Source organism: Choristoneura fumiferana, chromosome 16 (assembly GCF_025370935.1).
Source record: "Choristoneura fumiferana chromosome 16, NRCan_CFum_1, whole genome shotgun sequence".
Lineage (NCBI taxonomy): Eukaryota > Metazoa > Arthropoda > Insecta > Lepidoptera > Tortricidae > Choristoneura > Choristoneura fumiferana.
The window spans coordinates 14,396,686-14,422,198 of record NC_133487.1 but is presented as its reverse complement, the minus strand read 5'-3'; the positions used below and the strand labels follow the sequence as shown (position 1 = coordinate 14,422,198).

Genomic DNA, 25,513 nt, shown 5'->3' with positions numbered 1-25,513 from the left:
GCACGCCACATTCTTCCCTGTCAGACGAACACGAAACTCTATGCAAATGTTGCTTGTAAGGCGTTTTGGCTTTTCGTATCTTCCACGTTTTTTAGTTGGGAGACGAGACAGTTGAAGGATATAGTGATACCAGCGGTTTTTAATCGCTTACCCGGATTGCAAGTGAAATTTGAGTACAACTTAATTTATCACTATTTTTTTTGGAAAAGTACTTTTTTTTTAATTTTCAATATATTAACCTAAACTAATCAATTTCATGAGTATTTAGAGATAAAGAGGAGAGTCCAACAGTGAGAAGCTATTTCTAAGATATAATCATGCTAGTAAATAATAATAATGTAATGAACTGCTGTATTTCTAAAAGATGATATTTCAAGAAATCATGAAAAACACGATATTTTATATGAAACGAAGGGAAACTGTCACCAGCAAGTCAACATTGTATACAAGGACGGTTCTGTTTGAACGTTTAAAATAAAATAACTACAAATAAAATAAATAACAGTTGAAAAATAACCTTTAATGTACTTGGCATTTACCTACCTTCGATTTGTAGCGCCTGGCAATCAAATAATACAAATAAACTTAACATAAAAAAACTTACCATAATTTAAATACTACATACTTAGAAATTAAACGAACTTACCTGAAGTGAAGTTCTATTCTAATTGTGTGAGCTGCACAGTCTCGAAATGATAATAACTCATGTAGTATTCGTATTCTACAGCCGTTGACCACGTATGTAAAGAGTAAGTTTCTAAACGAAAAAACGTCTTGCTCGCACTAGTTTTCCCGCGCGCATAGCTGTCATTTGTCATTTAGTTTAGAGAATAAATATACAATAAAATAACGTAATGACTTGATTCGCGATAATATGCGGGTAACTGGGAGGGAGGGATTATCATTTCGAGACTGTGCAGCTCACACAATTAGAATAGAACTTCACTTCAGGTAAGTTCGTTTAATTTCTAATTGTATTTCGCTGCACAGTCTTCTCATGATAATAACTCATGTAGATGTTCAGAGTTGCGAAGAAAAGTCATTAACGTGAAATAATAAGATAATTTTAATCAAAATTAAAATTAGCACAATTAACAAAAATAAAATATTCTATTATTTGCTCAAAAATAATTATGTGAAACATTTTCAATAATCAACCTATTTCAGTCACATACATATGACTGAAGACAACAAGAAACAATATGCTTATCTTAACGTAAGCAAGATTACTTATGTATTAGGTGCTAGAACTAATCGTGCAAAATCATCAGATTGTACAATTGGTCTGTTATAAAATTTAGCAAATGTTTTAGACATTTCACTCCAACCAGCAGTTTTTCTTATGGTGTCAATATTCACACCGAGTCGATTTGCGGCGGACGTGGACGCATGGCGCGTACTGTGAGCAGTGAATATGGAAGTATCAATGCCACTTTTATTTAGAGTTAGCTTAATCCACCTACTGATAGTTTGAGAAGTTATTTGTTTATGTGGTTTTTTAAAAGCAATCAACAATTGATCACAGTTATTACGAATTGCCTTAGTCTTGTCCATATATGCAAGTAAAGCTTGCCCTGGGCATATTTCAGGTTTATCTAAGAAAAAAGGCAAGGTAAGTATGGGTTGATTAGAGCCTGCCCTCGAAGTCTTAATCAACTCAGATATTTTAATAAGTATTTTATCAGGATATTGATGGATATTAGATATCTTTATTAAAGATAAAGTTTGTACTCTATGTGCAGTAGCAATGGCTAATAAGGTGACTAATTTTTTGCTAAGATTTTCTAATGATAGACTATTATTTGGAAACAATGTAGACAAATAATTTAACACAATTTGAGGTTCCCAGGTTACGCTGTATTTAGGTTGTGGGGGATTCAACCGAAATACACCTTTCATAAATCGTTTCACTCTGTCATCAGATGACAGTTTTGTTCCTAACAAAAGAGATAGGGCAGATCTACAGCAATTAATACTCCCGTATCCAGCACCTTCATTGCAGAGGTTCGTTAAAAAAGTAAGTACTTGAGGTACTGATGCCTTCAAATAATCAATATTATAAATTACACAAAAATTATACCATTGTTTCAGGTACGTATCATACTGTTTGGCGGTACTGTGTGAGAGTGAGGCCAACATTATGTCGGCGGCAGCTGACGACACTCCTCTTTGTGATAGCGCTTCCCGGACAGCACCGCGGCAACCAGGATAAGACGTTCTTGAAACGGCTGGTTGCTGGAATAAGTTTTAAATAATGTTGAACTTGGGCCTAATGTAATACATTTTGAACATACAAGTTTCATAAATACAGGGTACCATGCCTGTGCATGCCATTTAGGTACCACAACAATGCCTTCTGACTGCTCAGAAATAATTTTTTGTAATATTTTTGATATCAGTGAAAAAGGAGGGAAAGCATAGAAAAAATATGGTTTCCATGAAAGAGTAAAGGCATCTATTTGAAAGGCGTCTGGGTCACCTTTCCATGACACATAGCGTTTACATTTTGCATTTGCCCGACTTGCAAATAAATCTACATCTGGCAACCCAAAACTGTGTAATATATCTTGGAAAAAGTTATCACTTAGTTCACATTCAATTTCAGAATGTGATTTTCTGGACTCCTTATCGGCAATAACATTAAGTTCAGATTTAATATATGAGGCGAAAATTATTAATTTTCTGTCTTCACAAAATTTCCAAATTTGTCTAGTAATCGAGTTGAGGTGTGGGAATTGGACACCACCCATGCGGTTAATATATGAGATTGCTGTGGTATTATCGATTCTTAGAAGTATTTCGCAATCACTCAAATTAAAACAAAATGTTTTAAGGCTTAAAAAAGCAGCCAAAAGTTCGAGATAATTAATATGATTTTTCTTTTCCTCATCATTCCATAATCCCGCAGCAGTCTCCATTTCACATGAGCCACCCCATCCTGTCAAAGAAGCATCACTGTACACTTCTTTACAAAAATTATTGCATTTAATTTTACTCTTTGCTTTATCAATTTTTCTTGACCACCATGTTAAGTCATTCTTAACTGCTACAGACACAGGCATTATTTTATCATAATCACCACTGCTTTGTTTCAAGTAAATGTACTTTTGTCTTTCCAGGTCTTTTGTATACAGCCAGCCATACTCGGTAACAGGACAAGCAGATACAAGCAACCCTGTTAGATGCGCAAAATCTCTAATCTTACATGTAGATAATTTTAAGAATAAATTTATTTCTTGTTTAATTTTTGTCTTCTTTTTATCTGGCAAGGACAGATGGTAATTTTCAGAATCTAAAATGAATCCTAAATATTGAACAGAAGTCTGGGGTATCAGCGAACTTTTCTCATAATTTACTATGAAACCTAAGGTTGTGACAGTTTGCAACGTAGCATGAATACTATTTAGACATTCATCATATGACCTTCCAACAATATATATATCATCTAAATAATAGCTTAACATATGGCCATTAGATCTTAAATTTTGCATGACAGGTCTGAGTAATTTTGTAAAAACATAAGGAGCAGTGTTAAGACCAAATGGTAAAACCTGAAATTCATAAATATCTGACTTCCACATGAACCTCAGGTATTTTTTATACTTGGGGTGTATGCCTAGCAAGAAGTAGGCATCCTTGAGGTCTATAGTCCCCATATAGCACTTAGGAGTCATTAGTCTTATGCATGTCCTTATGTCTTCCAATTTGAAATGCTCAGTTTGTACATATTTGTTTAAATTTTTCAAATTTAGAATAAATCTATCCTGACCGTTAGGTTTGGGAACAGTGAATATTTTAGATAAATATTGTCCCTCACTTGGTTTACATTTTACAATGGCCCTTTTTCCAACAACTCAGATATTGACTTATCTATCTTTAAAGCTTCAAAGGAACAAAAATTATTGTTTTTTGGAAATATTGTTTGCTCTGGTGGACTTAAAAAGGGAATTTTATATCCTGAAATCCAGGATAAAATCCTAAGATCTTGGGTTATCTTTTGCCACTGCGTCATAAAATATCTGAGCTGGCCACAATAATTATTACACACCTGATCAATTAGCGCCGACTGTTGTAGTGTTGCTGGTGCTGTTTCTGATGGACCCTTGGTTGAAATGGCCTTGCTGCTTGTTTTTTCTGATATGGCTGGGACTGGTATCCCAGTCTCTGTCCTTGAGTTTTTGGTTTGTAAACATTGTTGGCTGGGCCCTTGAAGTTTAAATTGTTTGGATTGTTTAATTGGTTTTGAACTCTTTTTGTTTTGTTCTGGGATCCTCTGAGGTCCTTGCTGGATCGCTCTATAGCCTTTGAGGCCTTTAATTTGTCGGCTAAGTTTTCACCAAAGAGCCACTGATCAACCTCTGTATCTTTAAGTGCTTCCCGAGCAGTTTTGTTTTCCAATCCTGTCAATAGAAATTGTTTTCTGGTTGAAGACTCTGCATGGTGGTAGTCACATAAAAGCCTACCACTATCACTTAAAAGTGTGATTATGTCTTCATTACCTTGGGGAGCTTTGCATAATTTATTTAGTGCTTGCCCAATAGCAATCAGGGCACATGAAACCTGCTTTTGTTTAGCCTCAATTGCTTTATCTCTTTTGATCACATTTTCACCTGCTGCCGCCTGGGCCTCTGGGTTTAATTTGGGAGCATCTACTAATTTAAAATTAGCCGGTGGGGGATATTTCTTAACAATATTGACTTTTTCTGCTTTTTCAAGGCCCTTTTTAATAATCCCTTGCCACCTTGAGCATATTTGTGGAAGTAAGTCCGGCCCATAGCCAACTTCTTCCGGGGCTTCCCCGAGAAGCTTAAGAACTTCAGCACTGACCATTGTTTCAGCTGAAATAAAAAAACTATTTAAAGTTTTGGTTTAAGATAACATACGCAATAAGTCAGGGAACTACCCATGAAGTAGAACGCCATGATATTGGAGCAAGGAGTGTACCCAACATAGTACACCGCAATGCTAACTGTATGCTAAATAATAGCAAAGAGTATACCCATGTGTATAGTATACCGCAATGCAAAGGACATTGTGATCCTTAGGCATCATTTATCAAGTACCGAGTAGTGAAGGTGTTTACCCTTGAGGTAAAACGCATCACGAAAATTAGGCACGTTGTGAACACTGACTTACCTTTTTCGGTATGATCAATATTCTGTTCCTGCTCTTCCGTATGATTAATTCTGTTCTGGGTCCTCAGTTGGTTCCCAAATTAGCGGTGTCTCCGACCGCTCTTTTTCGGATTCCCAATGATTCATGGGCAAGGGAGAACGGGATCGTGTCCTTGAACGTGATTTTAATTTCCGTTCAAGTCTACGTAACTTCTTCTTGATTCTTTCCAATGAATTCTCCTTGTCCTTCGGCATTTTTGCTGTTTCTATTTTCTATTTTACGCGAATGATGCAAGAATAATGGTAGTCGTTGGCTGCACGAAAACGAGAATGACAAATGACAGCTATGCGCGCGGGAAAACTAGTGCGAGCAAGACGTTTTTTCGTTTAGAAACTTACTCTTTACATACGTGGTCAACGGCTGTAGAATACGAATACTACATGAGTTATTATCATGAGAAGACTGTGCAGCGAAATACAAATATATATAATCACGCCTCTTTCCCGTAGGGGTAGGCAGAGACCACTTCTTTCCACTTGCTACGATCCTTACATACTTTCATTATTCCCTTCATACATGCTCTTCGGTTTAGGGTAACAATAAATTTCACAACAGAGTATCAGACAGATAGAGAGAAGTAGTGTAGGTGTTTAATCATTTTAGTAATATTAACGTAGAATAGTTATACGTAAAAAAACATTTTTCATTAAACTTTATTGCTGAGTAGATACAGATTTTGTTGGCTGTACTTGCAATATTAATAAGACTAGGTATACATATATCCGTAATCACAATGTTTTAGGCCGATGCCATTAACCGTTAAACAGTTCCTAGGATTATTTTTTAGTGCATGGATTGTATTCAAGATAGCTTGACACGAATTCACAACGTCAAGAGGGAACCGTATGGCAATCGCATGGTTCAATAACCAACTATAAATATAAATAGAAAAGTTGCAAAATCTCCGACATTTTCATTATAAAGTTTGATATTTTAAAAACGACTGAACTGATTTTAAGGACACAAAGCTATGAACTATTGCAGGGCAACGCTTTCACGTACAAAACCCGGATCGAAATCGGTCTATCAGCTTGTGAGCTACGATACCATTGACAGACAGACGGACGGACAGTGGCGTTGAACTTGTATAACCCTCCTCTTTTGCGTCGGGGGTTAAAATCTAGGTTAAGTAGAATTTGCGCAGTTTGAGGTAATTTCATACTTAGTTCTGTTTTCATTATTTGTTGTTGTAACAACAATGGAAATAAACATTATGTGTAAATTTTGTTGCCTGTTTGTAACGGTTCTTGAGATGGTTTTTGTGGTGGACAGAGAGACAAACGGACGACGGACAGTGTAGCGACATAAATAGAGTTCCGTTTGTAACTCCTTGGGTACTAAGCTTTAAAAATTAAGCTCTGATAGATCAACCCGAAACAGCGTGAGTATATTTTCATTACGTGACATTCGTGTTGTGGGTTAATAATTCAGAATTAACTGCCTATTTACGTTAACACTAGGAGGTTATGCTCCAAATGGTATGCAGAGTCGCACCTAATTGGCTTCATTGTTATTATATTTAGTGCTCGGGGTCAACGGACTTTGAAATATTTGTGTCACTACGTCCATTTGGGGTTTTTTATTTCAGTAGATTTACGTGATAGTTGGTGCCGTGAATCACTGGAAAGGGCTGGTTAATGCTGAGAAACGGTTGACGGTGCTATCTCTATGATGGAAAGGCGCGGTGATTAAGGCAATCAGCCTCTTTAGAGTAGTTTCGGATGTCATTATGTTACTTGGGCCACGGACTGGACCCAAGCGTGTAGCGGGGCGGACGGCGGAGCGGGGAGCGTGTTTCTTTATTAATTGCGTGACCGAGAAGCAATGAAGTAAGGCTTCATAAGATGATACTTACAAAATGAAAAAAATACATATTTTACTAAAAAATAAACGCTGCGGACTGTTTGTTTGGTATAAGGCATCATATTATAGCGACAGAATAAGAGACGAATGTTGAGATAACAGGTATATTTTTTATCTATAAAAAGGAGGGTAGGCTATCGTACTAGTAAGATACAACTTTACTCTTTTGGATTTTAGTACTGGGATAACTGGCGATCCAATATAAAATGCACCACGTAGAAAATCGCCCTGCACTGGTTTCACGCCGCGCACACCCTGCAATAACGATATTAATATTTAATTTCCTATGCATACGCATTCCGCCCACCGTCAAATTGCGGGGCGGGCGGCGATTTAAAACAATAAGCACGCTTTCAATCGTAAGCGATACTTTATGCCGTGGGCGCACGCGATGGCACAAATGTGCCGATGCCACTTTGCCATGCTTTACGTCGTTCATTTAAGCAGTGGCCATTTTAAGTAAAACACGACGTGGCAAAATGGCAGATCAGCAGTTGCGTAATGGAGTTGTGCAATTTTCGGTTCCCGATATGCTTTTATTTTATTGGTCTGGGTGGACTTGATAACGAAAAAAATTTATACGTATGTATCTATGTAAATACTTTATTGTACATAAAACCGAAAAATAATACAAAAAGAAAACAACAAAACAAAAAGAGTACAAAGGCGAACTTATCCCTAAAAGGGATCTTTTCAAGTTAACCTAAACAGGAAAGGAAAACTTAAAGATAGGCGAACAGTAATTTATGCACAGTGAGAAGAAAGAAATATATAACAAAAAAAATGCCATTTTGAGTCTACAAGGCTAGAGCTATTATATTATAAGGTAGGTAGAAAGTCGCGGTTGACAGAATATGCAGCAATAGTAAATAAATCGTTAGACTCAAATGGGATTGCGCTGACCACATCTGCCGTTTGTACAGCCAAGGGCAAAGATATCGAGACGGCCAAAGTTATAAAAATATGTATACACGACTTTATGCACTTAACATTAAGGCCGTGTATACATATTTTTGCAACTTCAGCATCTTTGCCCTTGACTGTACCCAGTGTTAGGCTTGTGCTACTATAATAAGTGTTGGCCATGGCAAAATTAGCAGGAATTTCTTAAGCCACTGGGCAGACTTAAGTGCAGCTGTCTAGGATGGATGAGAGAAAACTTTGTCCAGTTGCAGTTGCACTTTGGGGCACCATGATATGCTAGTAAAACACACACACAATACACACAACAGGTAATAATTGGTACAATAGGTAATAATTGGTTTAAAAGACGCAGCCCTGTTATACGGATGGACAGACAGCGGAGCTTTATTGATAGAGTCCTTCTCCTGTTCCTGTGCTGTGTATCCTGTTTTCTGTATCGCTTACTAAATATTTCTGGTGTACGATAAAGAGTCTTTGTATTGTATTGTCCTGTTCCCATCCTTTTGGGTAAGAAACCCTAAAGTACCATATACAGGGTGTCCCAGAAGTACCACGTCACAGTGACACCAGAGGTAGGCCAGCTCAAGAGGAACCTAACCAACCTAACATGACCCCAGTAAAAGTTGCACGGTTTTCGAGTTATTACCGAAATAAAGATTTTTGGGGATACTCCCCTTTCTCTTGACATTTTTTAGTACCAGCATCGACTTGGAAAGCTCTTAATAACAGTTTTTTATGTGTATCGAATCGTGAATAGTTACTTCAGGAGTGCAGTGTGTTATTTTGTCAGTAACTACCGTAAAATGCTGAAAAAAACTTAATTAATCTTGATTTAAGTTGTCTCAAAAATAAAAATTTCAACTTTAACCATCTGCCATGAAAAAAAATTACTAGAAACGAAACAAACAAATAACGCCAATAAATTAGACATGTTATGCAGATTCAGAAATGGTATAAAACATGTATCTCACTCCAAAAACATTAGACATTCTTATCACTTTAGCGAAGCCCTATCGAACCAACTTAAAACTTGAACTCCGAAAGCAGTCCCTGCTAAGTGGTACAAAAATGCTGTGTATAGCGATAGCTCATCTATTATCTGATACAATTATTTTGCCAAATGCACGAAGGTTAAATATTAATATTTGTCTCCCTTTTCAAGGCTAGGACCGGATCCTAAAGAACCGGATATAACCTAACCAAAAAAAGTTGGAAAATCCCTAACTTTGTCACTTCAAAGTTCAATTTTTCAAAAGCGGCTGAAACGATTTTAATAGAATATGTCTTAAAACCATCGCTAGAAAACCTGCTTTCAAATAATAAAAAACTGCATTCAAATCGGTTTACGCGTTTAAGAGCTACTGTACCACAGACAGACAGACAGACATAGCGGTCAAACTTATAACACCCTTCTTTTTGCGTGGGTGGTTAAAAACAGGTTTATCTTTCATTCATTTATTGGAATGTTAAAACTTTCCCCCATGGACTCTGATGCACAAAAAACATCGTTTAATAAAATTTCGGCTCAATTTTCGTAAACTGACTTCCGATATGGTACGGGCCGCGTCGAATACTCGTTGCCGCAATCCTTCTTCAGAGTGTATTGGTTTCGCGTAAACTTTGTCTTTTAAACATCCCCAATAAAAAAAAATCTACTTAGTGGGTTTAGATCCGGGGAACGCGGTGGCAATAAAATTGATCCCAATCGACCAATCCATCTCTGGGAATGTTTCGCTGAGGTGCTCACGGACTAGCCGAGCGTAATGTGCCAAGAAAACATCTTGTTGGTACCACATGGTTCGTGTCAGTGCCAACGGTACATCTTCTAATAGGTAAACCAGGCAGGTCGTTTTGCAAAAACTGTAAATAGTTTCTACCATTAAGAATAGGAGGCAACTCGACCGGTCCCACAATTTGTCCATTAAGAATTCCAGTCCACAAATTAATTTTGATTTGGTATTGGGACCGATCTTCTCGTTCTTCATGTGTCTGTGTTGGTTTTTTGTCTGCCAGCTAAGGACGTTGTGTAAATTGAAATATCCATCCCTTTTGCAAGCCGATTCTTCAGTCCACAATATTTCATTGAAATAAATCGGGTTTAGAATATTTTTAATAGGCTTACGTTTGGCCTCAATCTCCCTTGATGAAAGGCGAAGATGAGGCTTAAGATGATACACGTAGTTTGTCAAGAAGGTGTCTGTTCACTTTGACCTTAAAGATGTTCAGATTATAGCGTTAACCAAATAATATTATCTAACGTTTTAAACTTTCGTGATTTTCATTCATATTCATAATACCACCGACGGGACTTATCACGCTTACACACACGAGTAATATTTACCTCGACGTTTCGGCAACATTACAGTGGCCGTGGTCATGAGTAGACTGAAGTGTGGGGTGTCAAGTCTGCTAGCAGCGCGAGTCCTTCGAACTACCCTGTATTTTTGCAGTGTGGAGAAAGAGGAACTGAATGAACACACATTTCTAGTATAAACGTAGCTATCATAAGGTCGCGGGTGAGCAAAGTAGGTGATTGTTTCAGTTCATTAATATGAACCTCGGCAAAGTAACGCCTGATTCAATAAATTAGTAGGTAATGTAACATGTTTTTACTTAACAGTGACGGCTTGTGGCATCAGCAAAGTGATAAGAATGCTAATGTTATTTCAGTAAGATACATGTGTCATACCATTTCTGAATCTGCATAACATGCCTAATTTATTGACGTTATTTGTTTGTTTCGTTTCTAGTAATTTTTTTTCATGGCAGATGGTTAAAGTTGAAATTTTTATTTTTGAGACAACTTAAATCAAGATTAATTAAGTTTTTTCAGCATTTTACGGTAGTTACTGACAAAATAACACACTGCACTTCTGAAGTAACTATTCACGATTCGATACACATAAAAAACTGTTATTAAAAGCTTGCCAAGTCGATGCTGGTACTAAAAATGTCAAGACAAAGGGGAGTATCCCCAAAAATCTTTATTTCGGTAATAACTCGAAAACCGTGCAACTTTTACTGGGGTCATGTTAGGGTGGTTAGGTTCCTCTTGAGCTGGCCTACCTCTGGTGTCACTGTGACGTGGTACTTCTGGGACACCCTGTATAAACGTGGTTATGCTCCTTTTATAGATATTTAGGCAAGAACAAGAATCGTAATCCTTTTAAAGTAAGTGGAACATATTAGCTGGAATTTACGAGTACATCGTAAACGCAAATTTAATGTCAACCCAAAAAATAGAAAAGGCCGTAAAAAGATTAAAGCCGTTAAATTTTTATGAAGACCTGCCACTGAAGCAGCGTCGCTGCACAGATTAACACAATACAGACAGTTCACATATACACAAAAATAAATAAAAAAGAGTTTCTACCAGAGATGTGTGAGGATGCGTTGCAACGAATGTGGTAAGAATGTATTTGAAGCAATACAAAGTTCATTTAACAAGCCTTACTGCGCTGAGCTGTTTCTACCAAAGCTGCGTAGTGCGAGTATTTATTTATGATAAACACATTCCTCGCAATGCATCATCGCATATCTCTAATGGAAACGTAGCCTAAGAGAAGTGTTTTAAATTATCAAACGAAACAGCGCTAAACGTAGTCTAGATGTATTATTGCATAGCCAGCCAGTGAATACGTCGTATCAAATAATAAATATGGGAAGTAAATAAAATACATCTCATAATTATTAAAACGTGTAAGTTAATTCATTTATTTTATTTTATTTTAGAGTGAATTATTTTTAAATCTTAGATCAAGTCAGTATGAACGTCCCGGAAAATGTCATAGTTCCCACGTACCTAAACGAATTCTTGGAAGATGAAGTCGAGTCAAAAGGTAGAATCGTAACTGTCTGGAAATAGTGAACCATCTGTAATTTTTGTTAACTATGAACATACATGGCCGTACATTGGAATTTCCCAATATTGCGTCGATACCGTTGAACGTTGCCCTATCTTTATTGGCACGGGGAGGTAACCTACACCAGTTTGACCTACGTACAAAGCTCCTTAATTTACAGATTTATTTTAGGACTTAAGTGAGTGACTTGTTTGTGTTTTTTTTTAACTTTATTTAATGTATTCTATTTAATTTAATTTCATTGATTTAATTTTTTTCAATTTTTTTTTAATAATGTACACCATGAAAATGGTAGATCATAAAAGGACACACCAAAACACGAAGATCTTATTTATATACCTGTGATCATGCAATAAACGATTTCATTTCATTTCGTTTGTCAACTCCCAATACATTTAGATAAACGTGCGGGAATCATCATCATCATCAGCCGGAAGATGTCCACTGCTGGACAAAGGCCTCCCCCTTGGAACGCCACAATGAACGACAATGCGCCACTTCCATCCACGTTTGCATGTATCTCTCGCGGTGTCGTCAGTCCATCTAGGTGGGAGGCCGGCCAACGTTTCGTCCTCCGGTTTGTCAGTTCAGTATACTTATATATGTCAATCCAGTGACAATACAATAATCTGAAAGGGCCAGGATCGTCTCCTCCGCAGGAGGGAACTCTTCAACGGTTAAAGGCATGAAGTTGAAACTTGGTTCGGATATAAGTCAAAAACCTGTATTAACTTTTTATGTTAACAAAAACTACCTAAGTAATAAACTTTTTTATTTTTAACTTTTTCGTGCGTTTTGAAATAAACAAGTCCTACACTATCGAGACACCAAGACTACCAGATGGCTAAGTGGTTAGAGAACCTGACTACGAAGCTAGAGGTCCCGGGTTCGATCCCCGGCCGGGGCAGAGATTTGTATGAATAATACGAATGTTTAATTGTATTTAAGTATGTATTTATCTACGAGTATATATATTTAAGTATGTTTATCCCTTGCCTAGTACCCATAGTACTAGCTTTTCTTAGTTTGGGACTAGGTCAATTTGGTGTCAAGTGTCCTATGATATTTATTTAGTTTCCTTTCCTCCTTTCAATTTAGGTATCATATTGTATTTCATCGAGTTAACAGGTTCTAAAAGAACGCAAGAAATTTCTATAATCCAATAAACTGTACAGTGCAATCGTCTCAAAGAAACTATTCTACTCAATCATGCCTGATTCAAAGAAGTTCTATTCACTTTGTCTACTACTGCTGCGGATGCGGGCGGCTTGGACCGCTTTCAATTATTGGTTTCTGTTTAATATATTCTAATGTGCTTAAAAAAAATGCACAAGTATTTAAAAAAAGGAGGTCACAAATCTTCATCAAGGTTTGTCCAGATGCAGCAGTGTTTACGCTGCTGCGTTCTAACGAGGAGTTTTGGACGCGACGTGCTTTCAAAATGTGTGATATGGACACCTCTGTTCTGTTTTCGCCATGTATAGCATTCACTGTCATAAACAAATCGTACTTACACACACACAAATATCGCGCCTGTAAATATTCCCAAATGGGGTAGGTAGAGCACAAGAAACGTTACCGCTTCGGAGCCACTTTTAGCAATTTTAGGTTCTAAGTTTGACAAAAACGGTACAATACGAGTAGTGACAGTCAATGTGACTTACTTACGTGTTATTATATACACACGAAAAACAAACAAAGCTTTGGCCTAACAAAAGCTGATTCTTTACTTCAAGTACCTGTTAATAAATTTAATTGAAACCAAAATATAACAACACCACGAGCTAAAACAAACCTAATTAATTAAGACTACGACGGCGTTACACATACCTGAATTCATCTACTTAATTAAGTCAAAGTACATAACATCCAAGTTGTACCGAGTGTTTGCCTCCTCTAATACCGCAAGAGCATACTTAAGTGAAAATTATATTAAAGCTAACAATAGGTAGATCCGTATCAACTAGAGATGAGGTAGATGATAACGCTCGTTTGTAAGGTATTAATTTATTTATTTGTTAAAAAAACAGTAGCAGGTATATTGATTATTCTACATTATTACATTGATTATTCTGGTGTTGTAGATGTTTATGGGCGGTGGTGATCTCTTACCATCAGGAGACCCATTTGCTAGTTTGCCATCCAGTCGAAAAAAGAAACTACTGTTGACTTTGAGTTTAGAATATCGTGGTAGTGTTTTGTTCGTCTAATTTTTGCTCGATACTTTTTGGCGCAATAAAAACGAATTGATTTAGATACTGGCCGTAGGTAGCTACACATCGTTTGTAAAAAAATATGTGTCTCAAAATCACAACTTTTCTAGAAGCGTCGGTATCGACACTTCCCTCGTACAGGTTCGAGAGAGCCCTTTGTCGGGGCCCGAGGCGCAGATAACGAGCTTCCAACTCCAGAGTCCATCCAATCATGCTGCCTACCTCATTTATTTATAATATGGACACGTTGTGTTGGGCCAATGTAGGATGTAAAGCACTAAATATGCTCTACACTTATCAGTAACGTGGAGATTCTATTTTCGTTAGGCGACCCGGTGTGAGGGAGGAAGCAATAATTCGCCGTTGGAGTATTGGTAGGATAAAAGTAGGCGCTGGCTGCCTGCGTGATGTTTGTATTTCATATTTTGATGTTCAATTCGAAAGTTAAATTGCTGTACAGCGAGGAAATGCTGCCAGCATCTTTGGGCCATGCCGCGGGGGATCGTTTTACATTTTTTTTTTTAGTTATAGTTTAGTTATTAGTTACTTTTATTTTACTTTTAGTAATAATTTTAACATAGTTTAAGATATTATGTAATGTAAATAATCAAGTTTGTATGTATTTATATATTACTTTAGCTTTACACACATTATTCTTAAGTCAAAATATGAAATATTAAAAAGCACAGAAATTTGAGCAATCGATTTTAGGCATCTAGGTATATAATCAAAATCGAGTGTTAATAAATTCAAATAAAATAATTTACAATAAAGCATTTTATAACTTTAATTACTAATATTAAATCATTAAGAAGCTTCAGTCCTTTCAGTACGCTAGCTTTGTTATTCTGCGTCATCACAGATATTACGTAAAAATACGTATCACGGTGATTATCGGATCGCTACAGAGTGACGCCGTATTTATTTTAGGATGGTGATAATATTACCCCGTTATGATGATAAGCTTCTAATAACTTATTTTTTTTTCTTTCCGTTATTTTGATATTGTCAAAGGTCAAATACCTAAAAAAATATTTAAAAAAGATTGAGAGGACTTGGGCCTTAAGTCTCACACAGTGCGGACTGGGAAATAAATAAATATCATATATGCAAATATCTGCTCCGGCAGGGGATCCAACCCGGGACCTCAAGCATCGTAGTCAGGTTCTCTAACCACTTGGCCATCCGGTCGTCAAAACCAAAATGCAAAAATCAAAATTCGCACACACCATTGAATTTCACTAGCGGTGGATGGATGCGAGGGGCTGAAGACAGTGTTGTGGCGCGCCATGGAAGAGGCCTATGTCCAGCAGTGGACTGCTGTAGGCTGATGATGATGATGATGAGTGAATTGCTTTGAAGCTGCACTATGTTTTCTTCCGCTGAAAAGCTCATAGTCAATTTTAAGTGTAATTTTGTACAATAAATTCCCAAAAACACGACCGTCTGCTTTAGTAACCATAGGTTGAATCACTTAGCTTTTAGGCTATCACGGCTTTTGCCCGAATGAAAACAGATAAAATAGTTCGTGATAATATTGAATAGCTATTAATCATTTTAATACACCGTTACATCTGTAAGCTTATGAATGTAAATAGCTATCGAAAAAGTGGGTCGTGTTTTCAATAACCGGATAGCCAATTGTAATGGATGCCCGTGTTTTCATTTTATCTATTTGCTCTGAATTCGGTCAGTGGGTGAATTTCAATGAAGATATGATATTATGTAACTGCTATTTCATTTTCTGAATTCGGTTATTTGTATGTGATTGGACTAAGAGGCATTCGATTTTTTGCCAATTTTCCCGTTCAATGTGGGTGGGTAAAGTATGTGAGTGAAATTGTAATGTGTTATTTTACATTACATTATATTGTAGCAAATTGGAGCAGGAAGACACCTTGTAGAATTGATGCTTGCTGGATTTTTCAAGCTTTTATTGTATTGTCCTCTCTGTTGTTGTTGAGTCATAAATCTAACGTTAATAATGTCCAATTTCCAGTAGCTGAATTGACTTGACATTTGGTAAACATAATGAAAGTGCAGTCATTACAAAAAATGTAAAAAAAAATAACTTTTAGCATCGTAAAGCTCGTGGTAAAATTTTAATGTAATTTCGCACCATAAATTCCGAAAAAAACATAGGTACGAGCCCGGGTACGATTGAACCCACGTTCCTATACTTGAGAGTATGCAGCTTGAACCGCTAGACCACGACTGCTTTTTTTACCTAACTATTAATACATATAAATAAATGAATTGATTATGCGAGTCATCGTTTTATTGCTACAAAGTAATGAGTACTAATAATTTATTTCTGCTTTTTCGGAAGCATTGCTAACTTCGAGTCATAAATCTCCCTTGAAAGGTGCGCTCATTCAATAATCAATCTTATCACTCCATCGCTATCGGACGATCTCCAATGTTTATGGGCCCGGTAATAAGGTGAAATAACTCCTCGTTATCTTAAATTCGTTTTAAGTATACAGTATTAATGTTTTTGCCAAACGACGTGGTAATATTACTGGTTTTATTTCATCAGAAATGAGGAGATAAATACGTAGAAGAACGAGGGTCACCGACATAACCAAGCTCGTTAAACTGGCAATGGGCACAGGCCATGTAGTATGATGGAGAACAGATGGCCGTTTTGACTGAAATGTTCTCGAATGGGGACCGCGGATGGGCAGCGGTAGACGTCCACAAACGAGATGAACGGATGACCTGGTTAAAGGTTTACGGTGGATGCAGGCCGCACCCAAATTGGAGGTCTTTGTGAGAGGCCTATGTCCAACAGTGGACGTTCTACGGCTGATATGATGACGATAAACAAAAATATATACGTTGCAAACAATTAAACCGTTATGTAGGTAAATATATAGCAACACATTATAATGTCAGCTATTAAAAAGCATGAATTCTTTTTACAAAATATTTGAACCCCATTCATTACGTCTTACTCCATTATGAGAGTTTAATTTTGAAATTGCTCGCAATTATGCAGCTCAGGTATCACTATAAAATTTCCACTATATTCCGCGTTAACGCACCCAACTATTTAATATGCAAGACCACGAGTCTCATCAGTGTAAATCCATTTTATCGATAATTTTAATAAGGGACGGCGTCAAAGACAGCGGTGGCCGTAAACTGTGATGTACACTTTAATGGAAAGATAACGATGTCTAGAGAGATTTAAAATACAATATCAACCTGTTTATCGATGCATGAATGAAGTTGCTACTTCCAGGTTCGTTCCAAATTCAATTTAAAACGGACTTTCTTTTTGATACCGTTTGTACGAGGTCCAAATTAACAAAGTTTAATAATGAAAAAAAATGCAGTCGGGTAAAAATACCATTCGTCGCAAAGAACTATCACTTCTAAATTACAAATAAAAGAAGTTAACTGATGTGCCATTAATGAGTAATAATTTGAAGGAAATAGTAAATACTGATATATTATAGTTGACGGCACGAAATCGAGATGCATGATCATCAAAGTTAACATTGTCTGTTATAGTCGGGAATGCTTTTAAATTACGTACCATGAAAATATATACAGAACATTATGCTGTTAAGTGGACCTCGCACTTGGCGATTCTTTAACAAATACCGTAAATGGGCAGTATTTAAATAGACCGTAAATACTGCCCTAAAACCTTGCAGGACGCACGTGTCTCAATTTCTTAAGTACGTAGTAGCGATATTAATTGGCTCGATACAGCGGTCAAAGCAAACATTCGATATTCGATGGTTTAATTAAAAATCGACAGCAAGTCGATTTTCATGCAAATTGCCGACGTTTTACATTCTGTTGACGATTAAGCAAGAATTTCATTTATCGCGCGCTAGGTGTTTTTTTTCTAAACGATTTCAGAAAATGTAAAAAAATAATCTTATTTAACTTTCACTGTAAAAAGAAAAATAAATTTCAAATGTATTATCTATTGAAATCTTTTGTTTAAATTTCGAATAGGTTCCTAGATTTATTTTATAATTTACCAAAAAATCGATGAGTTTAGTACAAAAAAATATTCGATCAAACAATACATTATGTTAAAAAAATAAACTTAATTTAAAGTTCTAAGACTTATTTTGAAGTAAAAAAAAAGCTGCACATATTTAAAACTTATTTTTTTCCCATGCTGGAGTGATACACATTATCATTTGTTATGTTTGTGTATATCATTAATTTTCAGGTTGCACTTGTGTCCAGCCACTGCTGGACTGCTATTGGCTGATGATGATGACTTCTATAATTGTACGAAGTTTTTTTTTTAAACAATTATTGGCAGTTAAAATTTGTTTTCTTGAAATCACATCAACAGGAAAAGGCACCCTGGGAATCCCTTTGATTTAAATAAAATCACTTGGTCTCTGACTACAGTTACCTATAGCTGGTGAATGTAACTTGGGCCCTTAAAATCCACGTTACAAATATCCTTTAAAAAACAGCTACTTAATTAATTATTTTATTCAAGATAACTAATTTCTTGAAATTATATTACATGGATAGAACCAGTCTTCCCATCGAATATTTTAAGATAATTAATTTCAATTAGTTATGTGTATAAATGACAATCATTCGATCAAACTATACGTTCGATTAAAAAAAATCGATTATCGACATAGACCAGTCTTCCCATGACCCCGGAACCTTGTTACAATCATACTCCCAAGGGCAGTTGCACAGTAAAGAGGCATAACTACAGTCGGCGTTGTCTGGCCCAGGCTTAATTAAAGGCATCACGCCCAGAGACTGTCACAGCTGCTCCCGGCTCGACGCACTGGACCGGATACCGCCGCGGGTAAGATGAGAATTATAGTGTTGGCATGTTATAGTTGGAAAAATAATAGGTAAATAATTAATTTTGCTATAATCATAGCCGTGGTGGCCTCGTGGTTTGACCTATAGCCTCTCTCTCGTGAGTTCAAACCCAGGCTCGCACCTCTTGAGTTTTACGACATTCATGTGTGAAATTACATTTGAAATTTAGGTATCACGAGCCTCACGGTAAAGGAGAACATCGTCTACTGCACAAACCTGTTAAGCAATTCAATGGTGTATGTGAAGCTCCCAAGCCGCACTGGACTCGCGTGGGAAATACGGCTTAAGCCCTTTCATTCTGAGAGGAGACCTGTGCCCAGTAGTGGGATGTATATAGGATGGGATGAACAAGGGTGTAGGTACTGATTTTGTAAGAAGTCTTGGGGATTGTCTAACGCGCTGACGTGCGCGATCACATTCTCCAGCTCTTTCTACCCTCGTCTTAGACCGTGTGACAGAACGACGTGGTGAAAACGATTGTGATTCCAAGCGACGTGTCTCAGCTGTAAGAATCGTTATAAATACGTTAGTAGGTACTTACGTAATTTTAATGTTGAAATTTTTAAGTGTTTAATTACCAGAAGCCTTAAGCCACACGTCAGTGCGAATTTTAGTAATTTTTAACCGACTTCAAAAAAGAAGGCGGTTCTATGTTCCAATGATTGTATTTTTTTTCGACAAATCATATTGCAATCTATTGCAATTTCGAAAAAAAATATATAATTTTAATCGAAATCGGTTCAAACTTCATTTTTTGAACTACTTTCTTTTAGATTTTAACTTTATACACAAATTTTCGTATTTGTACGCTCTAAACCTCATTTTAAAAGCTAAACTTCAGTTTGAAAAGTCAATGCGTAGAACATCGATTCAAAGCGAGAGCGACCTATGTTCGAATCCTCATAACTTGCACGGCTAATAGATGCTCGTTATGGTCTATAGTTAGCACGCTTGCCAGTACGGTCCAACTTTCCTCATAATGCTTTAGTTATAAGTATTTCCCAAAACTTCGAGTTGAATAATAAGCTGCCAATTTTATGGATAGTGTCGTGTTGAATAAGAGATTTGTAGCGCGCTAGAACTAAAGTATAATTTTGGACACTTTTCGGAAATAATACTTTTTACTTTTAGTTGAATGGAATTAAAATGAAAAACGTTAGTTAAAATTTCAGATACTTTGTCACTTTTAATAACTTTACTACGCTTATGCTCAAACCTGCGAAGCAATTCAATGGTGCGTGTGAAGTTCCCAATCCGCACTGGGCCCACGTGGGAATTATGGCCCAAGCCCTCTTGTTCTGAGAGGAGGCCTGTGCCCAGCAGTGGGACGTATATAGGCTGGGATGAAGTAATAATAAGTCCTAGCCACGTAATTCCTCGCGTACTTCATAAAATACAAATCAATTGCAGGAGTAACTGCAATTTTATATCAGAAGGAAAAAACTGTAATGAATTCATTCAATTTCAGATGCTAGTTTGACTAGCACGTGAAAATTGTATAGAACAAAAAATATTCGTTGAAAAAGAACTTCTCAATGTTTTTAATATTCAAGATCAATTTCACACCGTCTCGATCCACGGGTACAGTAAATTTTTCAACGTAGTGCACAATTTCAAAGAGACAGCACAATCTTAGAAAGTAGCCTTGTGATAGTTGCGATGGAAGTCCCGCGCGAATAGCAATCGGTACGTCAAAGCAGCAATTGCAATCTCGAAGCAATTTTTCAATATCGTCAAATTGAGAAACAACGGCGTGGAAAGAGCAACGCCACTCGAGGGACCATAATGTAAAGTCGCGAGACTGAATACGTCTAGATTGGAAACTTTACCGAGAACTTGCACTGATTGCTCTGGACTGTACCTACTACTGTAGGATTGGGCCACCCACGCGCCACCATACTACAAACATTAAAAGTGCTACAATTCTATACAATTGTCTCTTTTGGTTCGAGAAGTTAACAATTGTGTCGATTTGTAGCACTTGTTGTAATTATTATTAGAATCTGGGAAACTTCGTGATATCTTCCGCAGTGCCTGAAGACTAGAGTCTTCGACCAGTGTGTGTTGCCAGTGATGACTTATGGCGCTGAGACGTGGTCCTTGACTGTTGGCCTGTAGAGAGGCTCAGACTCAGACTCACGTAACAAGCTATGGAGAGAGCCATGCTTGGAGTTTCTTTTCGCGATAGAATCCGGAATTTCGTCAAAGAACTAAAGTCACCGACATAGCTGGAAAAATATGCAAGTTGAAGTGGCAATGGGCGGGCCACATCGCTCGAAGAACAGATAACCGTTGGGGAAGAAAAGTCCTCGAGTGGCGACCACAAACCGGAAGACGAAGCGTTGGCAGGCCTCCCACCAGGTGGACTGACGACATCGTGAGAGTTGCGGGAAACCGGTGGATGCAAGTGGCGAGTTGTCGTTCATTGTTGCGTTCTAAAGGGGAGGCCTTTGTTCAGCAGTGGACGTCTTCCGGCTGATGATGATGATGGTGAGGGGACTGGGATAACAGAGAGCCTGCAATAGTTTGCTAATGTCGTTCGAAACTCGAAACAGAAGATCGGCTTTCTTTTCATTTATGCGGCTTGAAAAATCAAACAATAATTTCACTTACAAGTCAATGCGACAGTCAGCCATATTAATATTTTTCCGTAAATAGAAGGAACTGTCCTAAAATAATCATTGACTGCACTTTCGCTGTCACTTAGACGACAACTTTATTACAGTTAAAGACTTCCATACATACGAACATTGCAATTTAAAAAAAAAACTTGTAAAAATGGTATTAGCACTTAAATACTTGGTTGTCTATTACAGCTTCTTACTTCACTTTCTGAATTGAATTACCTACGAGTAAGTTAATAACCTTATTAGCATTATTGACAATTTTATCGTCAGCGTAATCGTAAAAATTATACTACAATACTTATCCGGATCGGGTATACTTCCCTAGTTGCTAGTCTATTACTTAAGACTAGTCTTGTCCTAACACGCTCACTCGACTGGCAGAGACTGCTTTTCTACTTAATATTCTCGCATCTTTCTAGAACAACTCTCGGGAGAGCCGAGTGAAAAATTTAATAACTGTTCGAGAGTTTCTTTTTATATCTGATATTACCTACGTCTTTTAGCGCTTTTAGCTGTCGCCAAGAAAGGCGACTGTATCGAACATTTGATTAAACTTTCTTAAATTGAGTGGGTTTATTTGTATTTTATTTCACAATACGTTGATAACTTTAACATTTTAAATGTTTGTTAATAAACACGATCGTGTAAGCAAAGTGTGAATATTTATTGTTATTGATAATGTTATGTCACCGACATAGCTCGAAGATCAGATAACCGTTGCAAGAGAAAAGTCCTCGAGTGGTACCACGACCACATACTGGAAAACGAAGCGTCAGCAGGCCTAGGCTCCCATTAGATAGACTGACGACATTGTGGGAGTTGTGGGCAATCGGTGAACGTATGTTGCGAATTGTCTTTCATTGTGGCGTTTTAAGGGGGAGGCGTTTGTTCAGCAGTGGACGTCTTCCGGTTGATGATGACGATGTTGATGATGATATTGTGATGGAGGTAATTTATATTAAGCCGTATACTTTATCATAATGAATCCTCGTTTTTATTTTTATTTGTATAGTTCTAAAGACTTATGCTTCATAAATTGTAGAAGAATATTTACTAAACGATATAGCAGCGATGCATTTATTTATTCTTGGCCTGCCGTCGTCAGATGTGACTGGATATGAAAAATTTAATTAAAACGCCTTCTGTTACCGCCGACGTTCTTATAAATGGGTACTAGTGTGTTTTCATGAAAGCAAACTATAAATACTCGCAGAGTTGTGTACTAGTAGTTATTAATAACCATCGTCATTTGCATTGCATATCATGGCCTCTAAAGATTAAAATTAAAATTGTAATGTAAATTCGTCAAGTTTTTTTTTTATAGTTAACTTCAAAACTTGGTAGATAATCTGTTGCTCGTGTGTTTATTTACAAAGATTTTGGTCATCCCTGGTTTTACGATTACCTACATTTTTGGGGAATAAAAATATGCTGTATGTATGATTACTTTTTAGGTAAAAATCAAGCATCCACCCTTACATTCTATCTTATTATCATGTGTTATGTTATTTTCATGTGTCTTTATGTACAGTAAAGAGTTTTACAATACAATATAATATAATACATAAATTCATACAAACTTTCGGATATATAATATAAATGCACGGCAACATTTTTACCGATTGGAAAAATCTACTTTGTTTGTATTTATTCTCTCACTAAACGTTATCTGAAAAACTTAATACAGTTTAATTATTCCTTCAAATCCCAGGCCGTAACGTTACCTTAATTTTAAAAAGATCAAAGGATCAAAACATTACACTGAGGAGGAAATTAATGTGTTACCGAAACAAGCTTATGGAAATTATGTTTTGCAAGCTCAAAGAAAATTTCAAAAGCAATTAAGTTATAGGTTGCGTAGTTCGGTTAAGGAAGAACTTCGGTAATTGTGTTATCGGTAATTTAATTTGTTATTAACAAAGCTTCGATCTGGTTTGTTGAAGTTTGCTCTTCTATAATCAAAATATATTGAATAAAATTAATTAAGAGCTTGCAAACGAGACTTAAAGTCTGACATACTCGTATTGAACAATCAAGTTTAGCCTGTTAAGTTATTGTGAACTATAAACATTTTAATAAACTGAATTTTACTTATGTACGTGGCATGTAGATTTTTTAAAGGTACCTACATTGATTGTAGATCATGCTTGTACTGTCAAAAAACATTTATTCGTGACAGTAAACGTTACGTATGAACAAAAAACGAAAAAACAATGTAGGCAAGCAACTATCTATCACGAAACGTTTTTCTAAGGATTCGTATTTTATACGGATCTTCCAAGTTTAGGTATATTTTTTACCTTAGGCTGCTATTTACTCATAAACTACTAATAATTCTTAAGCAAACTTAGCCGTTATAGTTTTCCTTGAAAGTTTGATATACTTACTACCATCCGATTTTTTTCAAATTTCTCTACCCACCAGTTTAGATTTTAGGGGCGCTCGATTTTAATGAAAATTTGCACTTTAAAGTTGAATATTTTTAAGTTAATGTGTCTACTGCAATAATTATTCGTGATGGACTTTTATTTCCTTTGAAACCATTAATACTTAAACATTTGTTTATTTTTAAAGAATATAAGTCTATCCCGAATAATTATTGGAGAAGACACATTAACTTATATATTAAGAACTAAGAACAGTTCTAACAAACCACATTTTTAATTTTTATTCAATTTTTATGGAATAATCGAGAAAAACTAACAAAAATGCAACGTTTCCAGCTCAGCAGGTATAAACTCTCTGAATAAAGTTTCTTTCTGCTGATAAATGAAGATATTGAGAGCCAGTCTCCGGGTTCATGCAAGTTAAACGAAGAAGCATGTAAGAGGCTGGCTGCAGCGAACTGAATAAATGACGATTCGTAAAGGGCGGGCTGTATCACTCAAAAACCTTTATTTTTCGCGTTAATTAACTTTTTGCAACCATATTTAGTTGAACTGGAGCGCAGAAAATAAATTAGCACAGGTCTTAAAATGACCTGTCGTTTCGTATTGGCAATCGTCCAACATTTTTAGAGTTCCTCGGTGAATTTACTTTTATAGACTTGATTCTTTCCGGTTTCAGTTGCTCACTTCACTTACAGTTGGATCTTATCTCAGGGTTAATTGGTTTTACAATATAAGTAAAAACATAAAAGAATATGTTCTTTGATTATCGTTGGCTTTAGAAATTATGAGAACTAGCTTACACTCGCGGCTTTGCTCCCGTTATGACACTTTCTACTTATTCTGTGTAAACTAAGTTCTTTATTCCTTGTTTGTAATTTTATTTTATTTTTATTTAGGAATTGTATTTATTGTATTTTATTTTATTTTAAAGGGGTCCTATTTTATCCCTTGAGCTAATAAAAAAAAAAACAAATTTTAGTCAGATTGGATTTGAACCCACATTTGTCGCCCACGCGAACATTTTAAGGTGTGCTCTATTTACCTATGTGTGCGTGATTGCCTAGAATCGACAGCGACCGGGGCTACCCGCCGTCCGGGGCTACCCGACTCTCCAATATGCTACCAAATTCCACCATCCCTCTTAAAAAAAAAACTTAGATTTCGTTGGTCAACCTCCAACCCGCGTGAGACCTACGGCCAAAGCCCCAGAATGAGAGACAAAGCCTCTCAGAATGAGAGCATTCTGAGAGGAGGCCTGTGCTCAGCAGTGGAACGTATATATTCAAATGATTTTTAACATGAAGAAGTTGGAAATTTTACATTGAAATAAGGGGTGCAGTGCGTTATATTCGACTCCAAAGAACCTAACTTTATAACAAAGTCAGAGCCATTAGGTTCAGTGAATTATCAACAACTAGAAATCAGTCTCTAAAAATGCCAGTACAGAGCTGTATACATTACAGACTGTCTACAAACTTGTGTTACTTACAAACGGCCGATTCACGTAGCTGTTTCGTAAGACGTTAAGTCTCTTCAGTAAAGGCTAAATTGGTTCATACGAATGTTCTTTGGCTCGTCGTATTATGTACTCTATGCAGAATTTGGAAACTTTGCGCGGCCAATGGAACCAA

General features: G+C 36.6%; 1 protein-coding gene across 1 annotated transcript; it reads right to left on the bottom strand.

Moving 5' to 3' along the window:
* Positions 1-641: 641 nt before the first annotated feature.
* Positions 642-5,169, bottom strand: LOC141436080 (uncharacterized). Its single transcript, XM_074098925.1, has 3 exons — positions 5,137-5,169; positions 4,049-4,838; positions 642-2,235 (listed from the first exon to the last, which is right to left on the bottom strand). The coding sequence occupies exon 2, from the start codon at positions 4,828-4,830 to the stop codon at positions 4,057-4,059; it is 774 nt and encodes a 257-aa protein (XP_073955026.1). The 5' UTR covers positions 4,831-4,838; positions 5,137-5,169; the 3' UTR covers positions 642-2,235; positions 4,049-4,056.
* Positions 5,170-25,513: the final 20,344 nt, after the last annotated feature.